This window comes from Leopardus geoffroyi, chromosome A2 (assembly GCF_018350155.1).
Source record: "Leopardus geoffroyi isolate Oge1 chromosome A2, O.geoffroyi_Oge1_pat1.0, whole genome shotgun sequence".
Classification (NCBI taxonomy): Eukaryota; Metazoa; Chordata; class Mammalia; order Carnivora; family Felidae; genus Leopardus; species Leopardus geoffroyi.
Window position 1 is genome coordinate 46742544 of NC_059331.1, and position 12757 is coordinate 46755300.

At 42.3% G+C, this 12757-nt stretch overlaps 1 protein-coding gene across 6 annotated transcripts in view; it reads left to right on the forward strand.

Annotated features, from left to right (window-relative positions):
• The window catches only part of ITPR1 (inositol 1,4,5-trisphosphate receptor type 1), a 328400-nt gene that overhangs the window by 219280 nt on the left and 96363 nt on the right, over positions 1–12757 (forward strand). For all 6 annotated transcript variants that reach the window (XM_045493609.1, XM_045493610.1, XM_045493612.1 and 3 more), the window contains 2 exons: positions 3330–3462; positions 5468–5658. In XM_045493609.1, coding sequence (XP_045349565.1) covers positions 3330–3462; positions 5468–5658 — 324 coding nt within the window. The remainder of the gene's footprint in view (positions 1–3329; positions 3463–5467; positions 5659–12757) is intronic.

Genomic DNA, 12757 nt, shown 5'->3' on the forward strand with positions numbered 1-12757 from the left:
CTGCTGGGAAAAAAATTACTTATTTTTTATAAAGGGCTGCGTGGCCAAATATTAAAACTGAAGAAGTAAGGTTATTTGGGGAGTTTGGGGGGTTTTGTTGTTGTTGTTGTTGTTGTTTTTCCTTTTCTGCAGTCAGGTTTCTGAGCCTAGTACTCTGAACAGTTTTGTGCTCTTGAGTAATTTATATCACGATGATTAGGAAGGCTTTTTCTCTGCGGATTTTAATTTTTCCTAAATTAAACCACTGGCTCAGAAAACAGAATTTTTCTTCAACCTAAGTTTTTACACTAGGGATTTGCATAACTTTTTATAATGTTGTCCATTTTCTTTTTTCCTTTTTACCTAAAATTATCAATCTTTATTCTTTCAGAAAAAGGAATAAATCTCAACTTGTTAAAAAAGAAAAGAAAAAAGGCAAATCCCACATGCTCTGTGGGGTTTTTTTCCCTTGCAGCTTAAACTTTTGTGTGTGTGTGTGTGTGTGTGTGTGTGTGTGTGTGTGTGTGTGTTTGTGGAGAGAAGGTGAGGTAAATATGTGCCAAAAACCTTATAATTAAAAGGGAAAAAAAATAAAAGTTCGTAGGGTAGAATGTACGTGTGTGTGTTTTTCCATAATTAGCACATTTCATGATATTCTCTTATGGGGGAAAAATGTACCATTTGATGCATCAGTTGCTATGGTAACTGCCAGGGTTTTTCTGTGGAAAGAGAGACAAAATGGTAATGTGAGATCCCTCTGTAACTTCAGTTGGCGTCCAAGCTGCATAAATGTGAAGTTCCTGTTCCTGGAGTCCACGTGTTCCCAGATGGCATGTGCTCCTTTCTTCACCTCCCGCTTGCTTGATTACAAACTGACCATAGTCTTGCTAATTCCCCTCGAACTCAGAAGTGGAAAATCTGAGTCTCTCCTTCCTTAAGTGGGATTATAGTGCAAAGGCTGTGGTTGACAGTTGCTTAAAGATGCGTGTTTGTCAGTTGGTCACAATCGCCCTGCTTGTGACTTGACCATTCCACCCTACAATCCTCCAGATGCTTTTGCCAGGAAGGCTATATTGGCTGTCTTCTGTGATTGCAGCTCTTAGGTCTCAACTCCGTTGTCAACCTCCCAGTCCCTGTGCTGCCCAAAGGGATCCAGTTAGAGACTTGGGGTGGTTTACTGTCAACCACTCCCTATTGTGGAAATTCAGTCTGTATGTTACTGAAAGAAAATCAAATAGATACATCATTATGTTGAAAAAAAAAAGAAATCATGTTCAGTCTCCTGTTACCTCCAATGTGGAGGTAACCTTTTCTTTCTCTTTTTCTTTTTGAGTAGGCTTTTTTGAACTATCCTTTGAAATTTATATTTCTCTTATGAAGTCAGCCTTTCAGTAGTATTGACATTTTAACAATATTTATTCTTCCAGTCCAGGAGCATGGAATGTTTTTCCATTTTTTTGTGTCTTATTCAATTTCCTTCATAAAAAAAAAAAAAAAAATGAAGTCACCCTTTCAAATCACCATGCTCTCAGTGACTGCTTTGGAGAGTATCGATGTGTTTGTACTGGTCCTGGAGACGTAAACACCAGCAGAGCTAAACCTTTATAACAAAAATGTGGTTTTCTAAGCCACTAAAGACTACTGTACCAAATGCAGTCCATTTAAAAAGTACGTGAAAATCTCAGAAATAACTTCCCCATCGGAAGCAACTCTTGGAATTTTGTATTTACAGTTGTTCAAGGTGGGAAACAAGTCTTATGAGTTAATAGAAGCACCATTCTTTGCTGAACTACGATGAGAGACATTTGTGGGTGGAATGGATAGAAGAAAATAGAGATTTTTCCATTTCCTGAGCTTTGAGTTAAGAATCAGTACTGCCCACCCCCTCCTCTCCTGTTTATCCCATCCCAGTTTGTCCCTGGGGTCTTTGACCAACCGCATGAATTGAGAAGAAAAATTTGGCAGTGTAGCCCTAAGACCTTACGTGATTTTGGTGCTGAATTAAGGAGTTTTCTTCCTTTCTCCTTGGTTCCCTGGTCCCATCTCCCTCTGGCCCCCAGCCTCTCTGCTACTCTCAGGGACCTTCCTGGCCTCCTGTCTGCTCCATCCCATCTTATTTTGCAGACACCCTACTTGAAGTCTCCAGACCTATTCTTGGAGCTAATTAACAAATCACTTTAAATTCTACTGGCTCATGTTACCGTTGCAGGTCTCTTCAGAAGAACTCTTGAGCCTCTATTTTAGACACCTGCTATATTTCAGCACGCCTTCTCTCTGCTAGACTTCTCACTTACCCCTCCTGATGATGTGCCAGAGGAACTCCAGGCCTTACTACTTTGTCCCTGGGAAAGAGTGTGGGGGAGAACCATACAGCCTCTGACTTTCAGAAGCTTCCAGACTGGGAGGTGTCCTGGGAGTCACTTAGCATAACTGAAAGTGGAATAGAGCTGAGAATAAAATCCTGCTGCTCTGTGCCGCTTTGCCAATGTCCCCGCAGTGTTAGAGAACAAATCACAGTTTTATTTATTTATTTTTTTGGTTGGAGTTGTGTGAAAGAGATGTTATGTCTTCTGTCCAAGATTCTTTTGATGGTTATATTTTTAAAACATTTTATTGCAGAAATGTTCAAATACATACGAGAAGAATCAGAAAACTTTTAAGAAGCCGCATGCATAACTCGGCTTCAACAACCATCAACTCCTTGCTGCTCTTGTCTCATTTATATCCCTACCTATTCCCTTCCCTTGTTATTTCAAAGCAAATGTCAAATGTCGTTTCATCTATGGTGCTTATTTTTTGAATGACGTATCTGATATCTGCCACTTATTTTCCATAGCATTTTTCTTCACCACTTGACCCATTGACTGTTTCTATTAGAAAGGCTTATGTTCAGCTTATCATATCATTTTGCAGTATTACTTTTATGTCTTAGTATTCTCTTACAATCTTATGAATAACTCTGTGCCTGGAGTAACATTTTTATATTGCTATGTGAAAGGTGACCTGTAAAAGTCTCTTTTTGTCTGAATTTTATTGGCTTACTCCAAGGGATTTTTTGTTTTTGTTATTGTTAGTTACCTTTCAAAATTAATGTTCTGTATTTATCACCGTGGGAGAGAGTACTTGAGATATTTAGTATTCTAGATTGCTTTTTTTTTAATGATGTGGTTTCCTGAGAAAATATTGAAGAAGTTAACTTTACAGTTTCCAAATGCTTTTATTAATAATTTATTTTTTCACTGAGTGAAACTGAGCCAATTATAACTGAGTACCTCTGTGTTTTTTGAATATTAGTAGCTTAGTTATGCATTGAATTCAGAACCTGATTTCATTATCCTGTTTGAATTAAGGGTGAGGCGCTCAGGCAAATTTTGGTCAACCGTTACTATGGAAACATCAGACCTTCAGGAAGAAGAGAAAGCCTCACCAGCTTTGGCAATGGCCCGCTGTCACCAGGAGGACCCAGCAAGCCTGGGGGAGGAGGTAGGCTGTGTTGTGTGCTAATTAGCTGCACGTGTGAATTGAGTGTGCCACGTAAGAGCTACATGTTTCTACTTAACAGGTTGAAACTCTGACAGATGAATTTGGGTTGCCAGTGTGTTTTCTAGCAATTCGTTTTGTTTTTGGTCTACCATCAAAGTGATAGCTAAAAATATTTCCCTGCAATTAGTTATTGGCTAAGACTCTTGCCCCTCTTTCCAGTACAGCAACCCTCTTGGTGATTTTTGAATGACTCAAGGAACTTGATTTCACTGCCTGTTTTCTTGTGGTCATTAGGAATCATTCTTACCATTAAATAACAATGACGTTAGCAGCAAGGATGGCAAAAGCTCACATTTATGTTATAAATGAGTGCCAGGGCTCTCCTAAGTGTTCTACGTTCTTGTTTGCTCCTCCGAGTTCTTCATTCTATGGTGGGTAGTGTTGCTGTCCCTTTTTAACAGAGAAATTGGAAGCTTCTTAGTGACTGGCCTATAATTTGAACCTTGATAGAGCTAATTCTAATGCCTATGCTGTAAGCCTCCCAAACTCTTAAGAGAGTTTTTCTCCCCACTACAAAAAAAAAAAAAAAAAAAGTCCAGAATTGCATAAAAGTAAATCCTTAAAGATGTTACAAAACATGGTAAGCACAATTACAGGTAAAAGTTGCAAGTACATTGAACTCATTGGGGGTGTTGATTTGAGTTTGGGGTGGGAGCTCATTGCTTGAAGCACAAATGTGACTTGTCTGATTCCCTATCTCTAATGAAGACTGTTATGGACTGCAGATTCTCTAAGTAGCACCAAAATATTTGGTGATTAATAAAGTTATCCTAGCAATTTCTGGGAAAGAACCTTGAGTTTCTCTCCAGATAAAAACTTGAAACATATCTGCTTGCTTCATGGGGTTGAGCAGCTTCGGTGACGACACACTTCTCAGACCATTTCAGGAACAGGACCTTCTCATTTCATCTGAAAGTTCCCAGGGATTCTCAAGCAGAAGTTCCTCACATAACATCTCAAAACGATTTCACTTTATTTTCTGTAGTGGGGTCACTCCACAAATATGAGTCCTGGGGAGGCATTATGAGGGTGTTTGGGTGTTTAGAAACTGCTTTAAAAAGCTGTAAAAGAGAAGATCAGCAACCCAATTTGTACTCTGCACTATGGATGTAATGGATCCAGATAGTCAAGACAAGCAGTGTAAAGGAGGTGGCGTTTGAATTGAGGTCTGCAGGGAAGGACTGATGGCTGATTTTCTTTTTTCTGAAATTAATCAGTCCATGTCCCCATGTACATTAATGTTTCAGTTATTGCCAATAATAGTGCCAGTCAAGTTCATAAATAGGCATTTTCTAAGCACAGTTGGAATCCATTCCACTAAATGACATAGGCCATGTATTCTTAAGTATATTCATGTCATCTCAAGCTCAGTATGGATGGGAATTTCATTTGTTTTCTCCACTCTCCTATCCCCAGCTCTTGGCTCCATGCCAAGCATGGAGTAACTATTGAATGAATGAACAGGTAAATTACGGGAAAGAATGAGTCTGGGGTTAGCTAGGGCGGGTTTGTTAGAAACAGGGCTAAAGTGAATGTTACAGTCTTAATTTTCTTAGGAGTGTTCTAAGACATGTATAAGTTTGATTTATCTCTTGAACTCAAACTAGTTCTTGATAATTCTGCACTAAGTCACTGTGTTTTAATGCTAGGGAGAGTCTTGACTGGATGGCTTTGGGTCTCTTGCTGGAAATATATCCTTCTTCATCTTACCTGCCTACGTTCAGTTACCATCTCTGCTACTCACAAGCTGGGTGTCCCCCTTGAAGACAAGTGACTTCACCTCTGTGCTAATAATTAGTACCTTCCTTGTGGGTTTTTTTAAGAAGGTTGAAGGAGATAATACTGTTACAATGTTTGGTGCATTAAGTGTTGGTCCATAGTAGGTATGCAATACACGTTTGCTGCTCTGATTGTGGTTAATAAGAACAATATTCCATCTTCCTAGCGGGAGGCTCTGGGTCCAGCTCCACAAGCAGGGGTGAGATGAGCCTGGCTGAGGTTCAGTGCCACCTCGACAAGGAGGGTGCCTCTAATCTGGTCATTGATCTCATAATGAACGCGTCCAGTGACCGAGTGTTTCATGAAAGCATTCTCCTGGCCATTGCCCTTCTGGAAGGAGGCAACACCACTATACAGGTAAGAAGGCAGCTTGGTTTCTGTGTGGCATCCCCACTGAGCAGGAAGAGAATCTGTTCTGGGAGCCAGGCACCTAGGTGATGCCAAGATCTTCCACAATGGAACCCTCGTTCTTAGAGTACAAAATTCTGTTCTTCTGAAAAACGAATTCTACCAGTATCTTCCTTGGTCATTCAGTCATAGTTTAGACTTGGTTTCAAAACATGAGTCACATTTGAAAATGATAAACTGCTAAGGATGTATGAAGAAAATTGGTCCAAGATCTGAGGCATGGTAGGATGTCCATAAATGTTTGTTCAATGAATGATTGAATGAAGTGTATTTACTTTTTTTTATCCAAGAACATAGAGGATCCCATCAGAGGATGACTAAAAAAGAGTTTAGACTGTGTGTGCTATTTGGATTTAATTTTTGTATCTGTAGATAATGGCTATAAATTTCCCTACCTTTGAAGTGAAAAGCTCAATACAGCCATTTGAACTAATAACACCAATTTGTACTAACTGGGAAAAGTCAGGCGAGGTTAGTCAAAGATGTGTAGATGATTTTTTGTTAGCTGGATATATATTTTAAAACAATAAAAACTTGATAGAATTCTTGACAGAAGTCCTTAATAAGTCAATTTTAATAAATTTAATATATTTATAATTTTCATGTAGAAATGGCAATTAAAATTATTTCTTTAAATATTTTATCCCGTTCATCATGCAGTCTTCCTTCTTTGTTGGCTCTTGAATAAGGGTTTGCTCCCTGTGTGTGTGAATACACATTTTGATTAACAGCTTTATTGAGATATACCAATACACCATAAAATTTACCCTTATGTGTATATTTGACATTAAATTCTTGGGCTTGAACTTAAATTCAGAGTCTTGATCAATGGAGTCTTGGTTCTTTGTGCAAACCAGCCAAGGACATGCCTTGCTGTGGGGAGGTTTGCCTGGGCCAGGTTGAATTTCAGCCCCTGCTCATTCTCCCAGACGCCCTGCTGCTTGAACACGCTGCGCAGCGAACTGTGGTGGTCCTGTCTTCTCGCCCTCCATTCCCTGCTTGCCCCAACACACAATTCTGAAGTTCATTATTAGGCACTTCCCTAACTGGAGATTTGTGACAGGGGCAAAGTCCAGTGCTTGCCTGAGTCATCACTTGCACCGGAGTTGTGACAAGTTGGGATTGCTGATTTTGTCACATGTGAGTCTGACTGTGAGCGTGGATGGATCCTGTGGTCATTCTCCTGAGAATAGGGCCCACTTATTGCCCTGTTGGAATGGAAGCAGTGTCAAACACTCCTTGTTTTTCAACCACCTGATTTGCAGTGACTAGATCAGTTGAACTAAACATGTATCGAGTGCTTTGTGTGTACACATTGCTTTAGTAGGAACTATAAGGCAGTGGTTTTTAGACACTGGAGCCAGTTGGTCTATGAGAAGGTTCTCCAGGCACAGCCAAGTATAAAAAATGGAGAGCTTGGGAGGAGTTTTTCACAAACCAAGTAAATTCAGTTTGAAGGACCATCTTACTATTTTATTTCTGATATTATATCCTCTCCAATTTTTCTTTTAGCTCCAAAGTCTTTGCTTTAATGAAAAGATTTTGATAGTGGGTGACAGGTTTTTTTCCCCCTCTGGCTAAAGAAAAAGGTGGAAACCCTAGGTTATTGCTTCCAGTTTTTTGGAAATTGCAGTTTTCTTTTAAAGCTTTACTAATTAGAGAAATCCTAGAATCCTAGAAGCTTAGTCTTATAGAAATTGAAAAATCTCGCAAGAATACAAGAATGCAAACACATGTATTTTTCTCAAGGATAATGGTAATGCCATCTAAAAGGTAAGAATGATAACACAGACCCTCCAAGGAAGAAGTAATGACATCTGTGTGAGGAGTCAGTGAAAGGTTTTTTTTGATGAGATTGGCTTTGAAGGATGGCTGTGGGTCTGAAGGGTGGAAATGATGTGGAACTGGGTCATGAGCCAGCCCTTTTGTGCTGCTTGGGAGGGAAGAGGAGGCCCAGGGTGCAGGAGCTGGAGGGGTGCTGGAGAACAGGGATTGGGTCCGTCACACTGAGCAGAGCTGGCGTAGGGTGGTGAACGGGGACTGGCGGTGGGTGTGAGAGTTTGTATGCAGTATAGGGCAGCCTGTCAAGGACCTTGGTGCTGCCATTTAGGACTACAGATCTGGCAGTGTTGGACAGGTGACATGAGAACAGGATCCAGAAGGTGGCAGTTCAAATAAGTAAGTTAATTAGCAATAACGTAGGAGAGAGCTAACAAGAACTTAAACTGAAAATAATTCTATGATAAAATTGGTCATAATGTGGGAGAGGATATTTTCTAGGGTAGGCACTTTTTGGAGTGCTAGAGATAATTAACGTCTCCACCTGGGGGGTGAATACACGGGTACATCCTGTTTCAAACTCAGTGACCCATACAGTGAAAATTGGTGTGCTTTATTGTACATAAGTTACACTTCAGTAGAAAAAAAAATGGGGAGAAGAAGAGGTACTGAACCTAGTGGGGCAACAGGCTCAGGGACGGGATATCATGAATGCAGACTCTCCAACACTCCCTGCTTGAGACTGGACCCTAGACCCACTGATAGTTGGTAAATGCTGGCCAAAATGGAACCTAAACAGATGTGGAAGATGAGAAGATCAGAGGTCTCATTTGGCTCTTTGAGGCTCAAAAGCATCTGGGTGAGGAGAAGCATGAAGGCACCGTTAATTAAGGAATAATGAAACTTGGAAAGGGCTCGTGGGGGCTGAGGGCCGCCGGTGCTAAGGCTGGCTGGCGAGATGGAGTCTGCGGTTCTGGCAGGATGCCGTGTTTTTCACAGTGTACCCCTCATGATGATGGCAAGGCACACAGAAGCTGTTTTTCCTTCAAGTTCTTTATCTTGTAAAGTAATTATGAATATTAGTTTCATGTTTTCACACATTTATTACTCATAAGCTCAGGCTCCAGATGAACTGCCACAATAGAGTTCCAATAGTTCAGCCTCGCAGGGAGTGGAGATGTTTTCTCTTAAGGGATCCAGTGTGCTCATGAGGGGGTGAGCCGGGATGGGAGGGCATAGCACCTAGGGCACACATGCTCACGCTTTCTTTCTCCCTCATCCTTCCCATTCTGTGACCTCAGAGGGTGGAGGGGAGAATCTGGCCCATGGCTTTAGTAGAGACCCGTGGTTCCAGGAAAATTGATTCTAGCCTAGAGTTGAGTTGTGAGCTCTCCCTTGGCCCCGAGCTTTCTTTCTCTGGAGAGAATGATGTGGAACTCAGGTTGTGTCTGGAGCTGGTTAAGAACCTTGAAGCCCCAGGGGGAGTGATTGAAAATTTCATCCTGCTTTAGAGAAGCTGGTTGAAGTAGTAAATGAGTAGCTGTGGGAAGTTAGTCTGAGTTGGGTTAACACTGTCGCTGCAACCATTAATGATTGCTGAAATGCTGTAATCCATTGAAGGTGGCCTAAGGTCCCACTGCAACTCCATGCCCGTTACTCCTGTTTGTATTGTCCAGTTGTGGTGTCAGGAAGGGAAATTGGTCTGAGGTCAGGTGGGCTTCCATGCAGTAATGTTTGTCAGTGACTGGTGGTAGAAAGGGCAGTCAAAGGGAAGCATCGAGGGCTATAGGGTTCCGGAACTGGGTGTTACCTATTCAGAAAGAGGGCTGCAGAAGGACCCTTATGCTTATAAGCACCTCTTCCCAGGATTTAGAACATGTTTCACGTGGAGAAGAAGGAGAATAAGTACTACCTTCCAGTCCGGGTCTGTGTGGGATTAAGGAAGTTATTACTGCGTTTCTGTTCCTATGTCTATCAAGTGTGAGGCCTAAGTGCAGGCCCCTGGGTTCCTTGTCGCCTTGAATCAGAACTTGTAAGCAATTATTAAATGTTTTTCCAGGAATTCTTAGAATCTATCAGTGATGTTTGGCCGATTCCATTTCTGAAGTTTTCTTTGGCTTGTGAAAATAATTATGAAAAATATGATTGGACAAACTCCAGGTGATCCATACAATGGAATACTACTCAGCAATAAAAAGGAAAAAACTATTGATCCATGCAATAACTTGGATGCATCTTAAAGGCATTATGCTGAGAGAAAGGAGCCAATCTCAAAAGGAGGCATACTATGTGGTTCTAATTCTATGACATTCTCGAAAGGACAGGACTGTAGTGATGAGGAACAGATCAGTATTTGCCAGGACTAGGGGCGAGGGGAGAATTTGACTCTAAAGAAACAGCACAAGGGTTTTTTTGTGTGATAACACTATTGTGTGTCCTGCTTTTGGTAGTGGCCACATGAATCTATACATGTGTGAAAGTTTGTGGAACTGTATACCAAAGAAGTTAGTTTTACTGTATGATCATTTTAAAAATTAACAAAAGTAAAAGCCATAATGATGATGATAATAGCCAGTTAAGTGCTTACTATGAGCCAGGAACTATGCTTCAGTGTTTTCAGTGTATCCTCTCATCTAATCCTCACTCTCTCTATAGGTGGTAGATGCCATAATTACCCCTTTTAACACATGAGGAAAGTAAAATGAAAAAACGTTAAGGAACTTGCCCCAAATCCTACAATAAGTAAGTAGCAGAGCCAAGATTTAAACCAGGGCAGCTGGGTTCTCTGAACTCCTCATTCCCTATGATGCCTTCATTCTGTAGGATGATGGTAAAGGTCCGAGGAAGAATAGTAGGTGCTTTATAGAGAAAGACGACTTGCTCCTTCTTACCACTTAACTCCTTGTCACCTTCAGGAACAGAGCTGTAGGTGGGCCAGGGGTGGGTTCTTGGCTGCAGAGCTCAGTAGTGAAGACAGTGGAACTGGCATCCATTCTCCCTGGGTTTGGGCACTTACTGTGTATAAAGTCCTTCCACTCAGGCTATCTCTTTGGAGTCTGAGGAGTTCAGTGAGGGTTCTGACTTACTCAGAGCTACAGAACTAGACTAAATGCCATGTGCCTCTTGTCTCCTCCACCCCCCTGTTTTAGTCCTGTCACTTTAGCGGTCCTCTTGAAATTTAGTGCCTTGAAGCAGTGACCGTTCTCACAGCTGTCACACTTCTGTAGGCTTGGGCTCAGCTGAGTGGTTCTTCTATACCATGTGATTTTGGCATGGGCTTGATTGGGTAGTCAGCCACGGTGGCCACTTGGTTCTGGCTCTCATCTGGGAGCTTACTGGGGACTGTCACTCGGATTGCTTTGGTTCTCCTCCCTGTGGCCTTTCCATGTGGTTTGGAGTTCTTAGAGCATCTTGACTGGGGTCTAAGTGGAGTTTCAAGAAGTGGAAAGTGGAAGCTACAAATCCTTTTAAGTCCTGGGCTGAGGGGGATTCCTCGAATGTCACTTCTGCCGCATTCTTTTGGTCAAAACCAGTCATAAGGTTTTGTCATAAGGTCAGCCCAATTTCAGAGGTGGGGGTGAGAAAAGCCCCACCTGTTGTTGAGATGAGGGCATGTGCATATTAGGAGGGAACTGTGTGGAGGTGGGCAACTTTGGAGACTGGCTCCATGACCCGCCCCCCCCCGCATTATAAACGATTGAGCACCTATCATGGGTCAGTCAAACCCCTGAGTTGGGCGCTAAAGTTTCAAAAAAAAAAAAAAAGGCACCATTGTCTGCCACAGAGGAGCTTTGTTCTCCCTGAAAATTCAGTCCTGTCTTTGCAGAAGCGACGACTCATGTCATTGCCTTTCTGGGTGTTCTGTGAATATTCATCCCAATCCTTAGGATGAAGTTGGTGGGGCCCTTAGCTCTCCAAAAGTTGTGAATTTCATTGCCCAGACCTTGGAGGAATCAATTATGGGAATCCAAAAATAAAGACATGTAGTGCTTGCTAGGAACCCTCACAGAGAGAGTTTGCTCCTTTATTCTGAAACCTTGTTATCTGTCACATCATCACCTAAAGCCCTGAAATGACAGGAACCCACATTTAGGATATTTCCCATCCTGGCATAATGGACTCTTAGGGACAGTGTCCTCAAGTCTTCGAGCATCTTCTCTCTGTGCCCTGGCTTATCTGAGGGGTGGATATTAATCTCCAAACTCCTCTGACCTGAGAGCAGCTCAGACTTTATGGTGAACCCTGTGCTTACAGGAACAAGGAGATGCTACCACTGCCCTTCAGCTCCGCAAGGTAGGATGACACATTGTCAAACCATGGAATCGAGCTTCTCTTCGAGCAACCCCTACGTTACCTCCCCACTCCGGCTTCACCCCCTTCCTACCAGCTCTCAAAAGGAGTCTTTCTGCTTGGTGTTTTGTAGCAAGTGGGAAACTATAAAATAAGCATTTGCTTATGAATTAATTTTTGGCACACTCAGGGCTCAGCAAGCCTTACGGCACTTGCATATCCGTCCTTCAAGTCCTTGCCAATTTCTGTGTTCCTTCCTCCTGCGACGTTCCCACCAGCACCCTGGGGGAAGTTCCCTCTGCTTCCTCTTCCCTGCGGGAGGGCAGAAGCTGTCCTCACCTGGAGAAGAGGAGGAGTAAAGTATATCTTTGAACATATCTTGTGTTGTGGGGTTTTAAATTTTTTTAATTTTATTACTTTTTTAATGTTTATTTTTGAGAGGGAGAGAGAGACAGAGTGTGAGCCGGGGAGGGGCAGAGAGACGGAGACACAGAATCCGAAGCAGGCTCCAGGCCCTGAGCTGTCAGCACAGAGCCAGAGCCAGTCACGGGGGTCGAACCCACGAACCGTGAGATCATGACCTGAGCCAAAGTCGAACGCTTAACCACCTGAGCCACCTAGGCACCCCTGTCTTTTTTTTTTTTTTTTAATTTTTTTAAATTTTTACAATTTCTTATTTATTTTAGAGAGAGACAGAGAGCAAGCAAGGGTGGAACAGAGAGAGAGGGAGACACAGAATCTGAAGCAGGCTCCAGGCTCTGAGCGGTCAGCACAGAGCCTGACATGGGGCTCGAACTCACAAGCCATGAGATCACTGTCATGGGGCTCAAACTCACAAGCCATGAGATCATGACCTGAGCTGAAGTCAGACACTTAAGTGACTGAGCCACCCAGGCGCCCCTTTTTGGGGTTTTTTGAAAGCAAATACAGATGTTGGGAGATACATGTGCTGACATGACCATAGAGGACCTCATAGCAA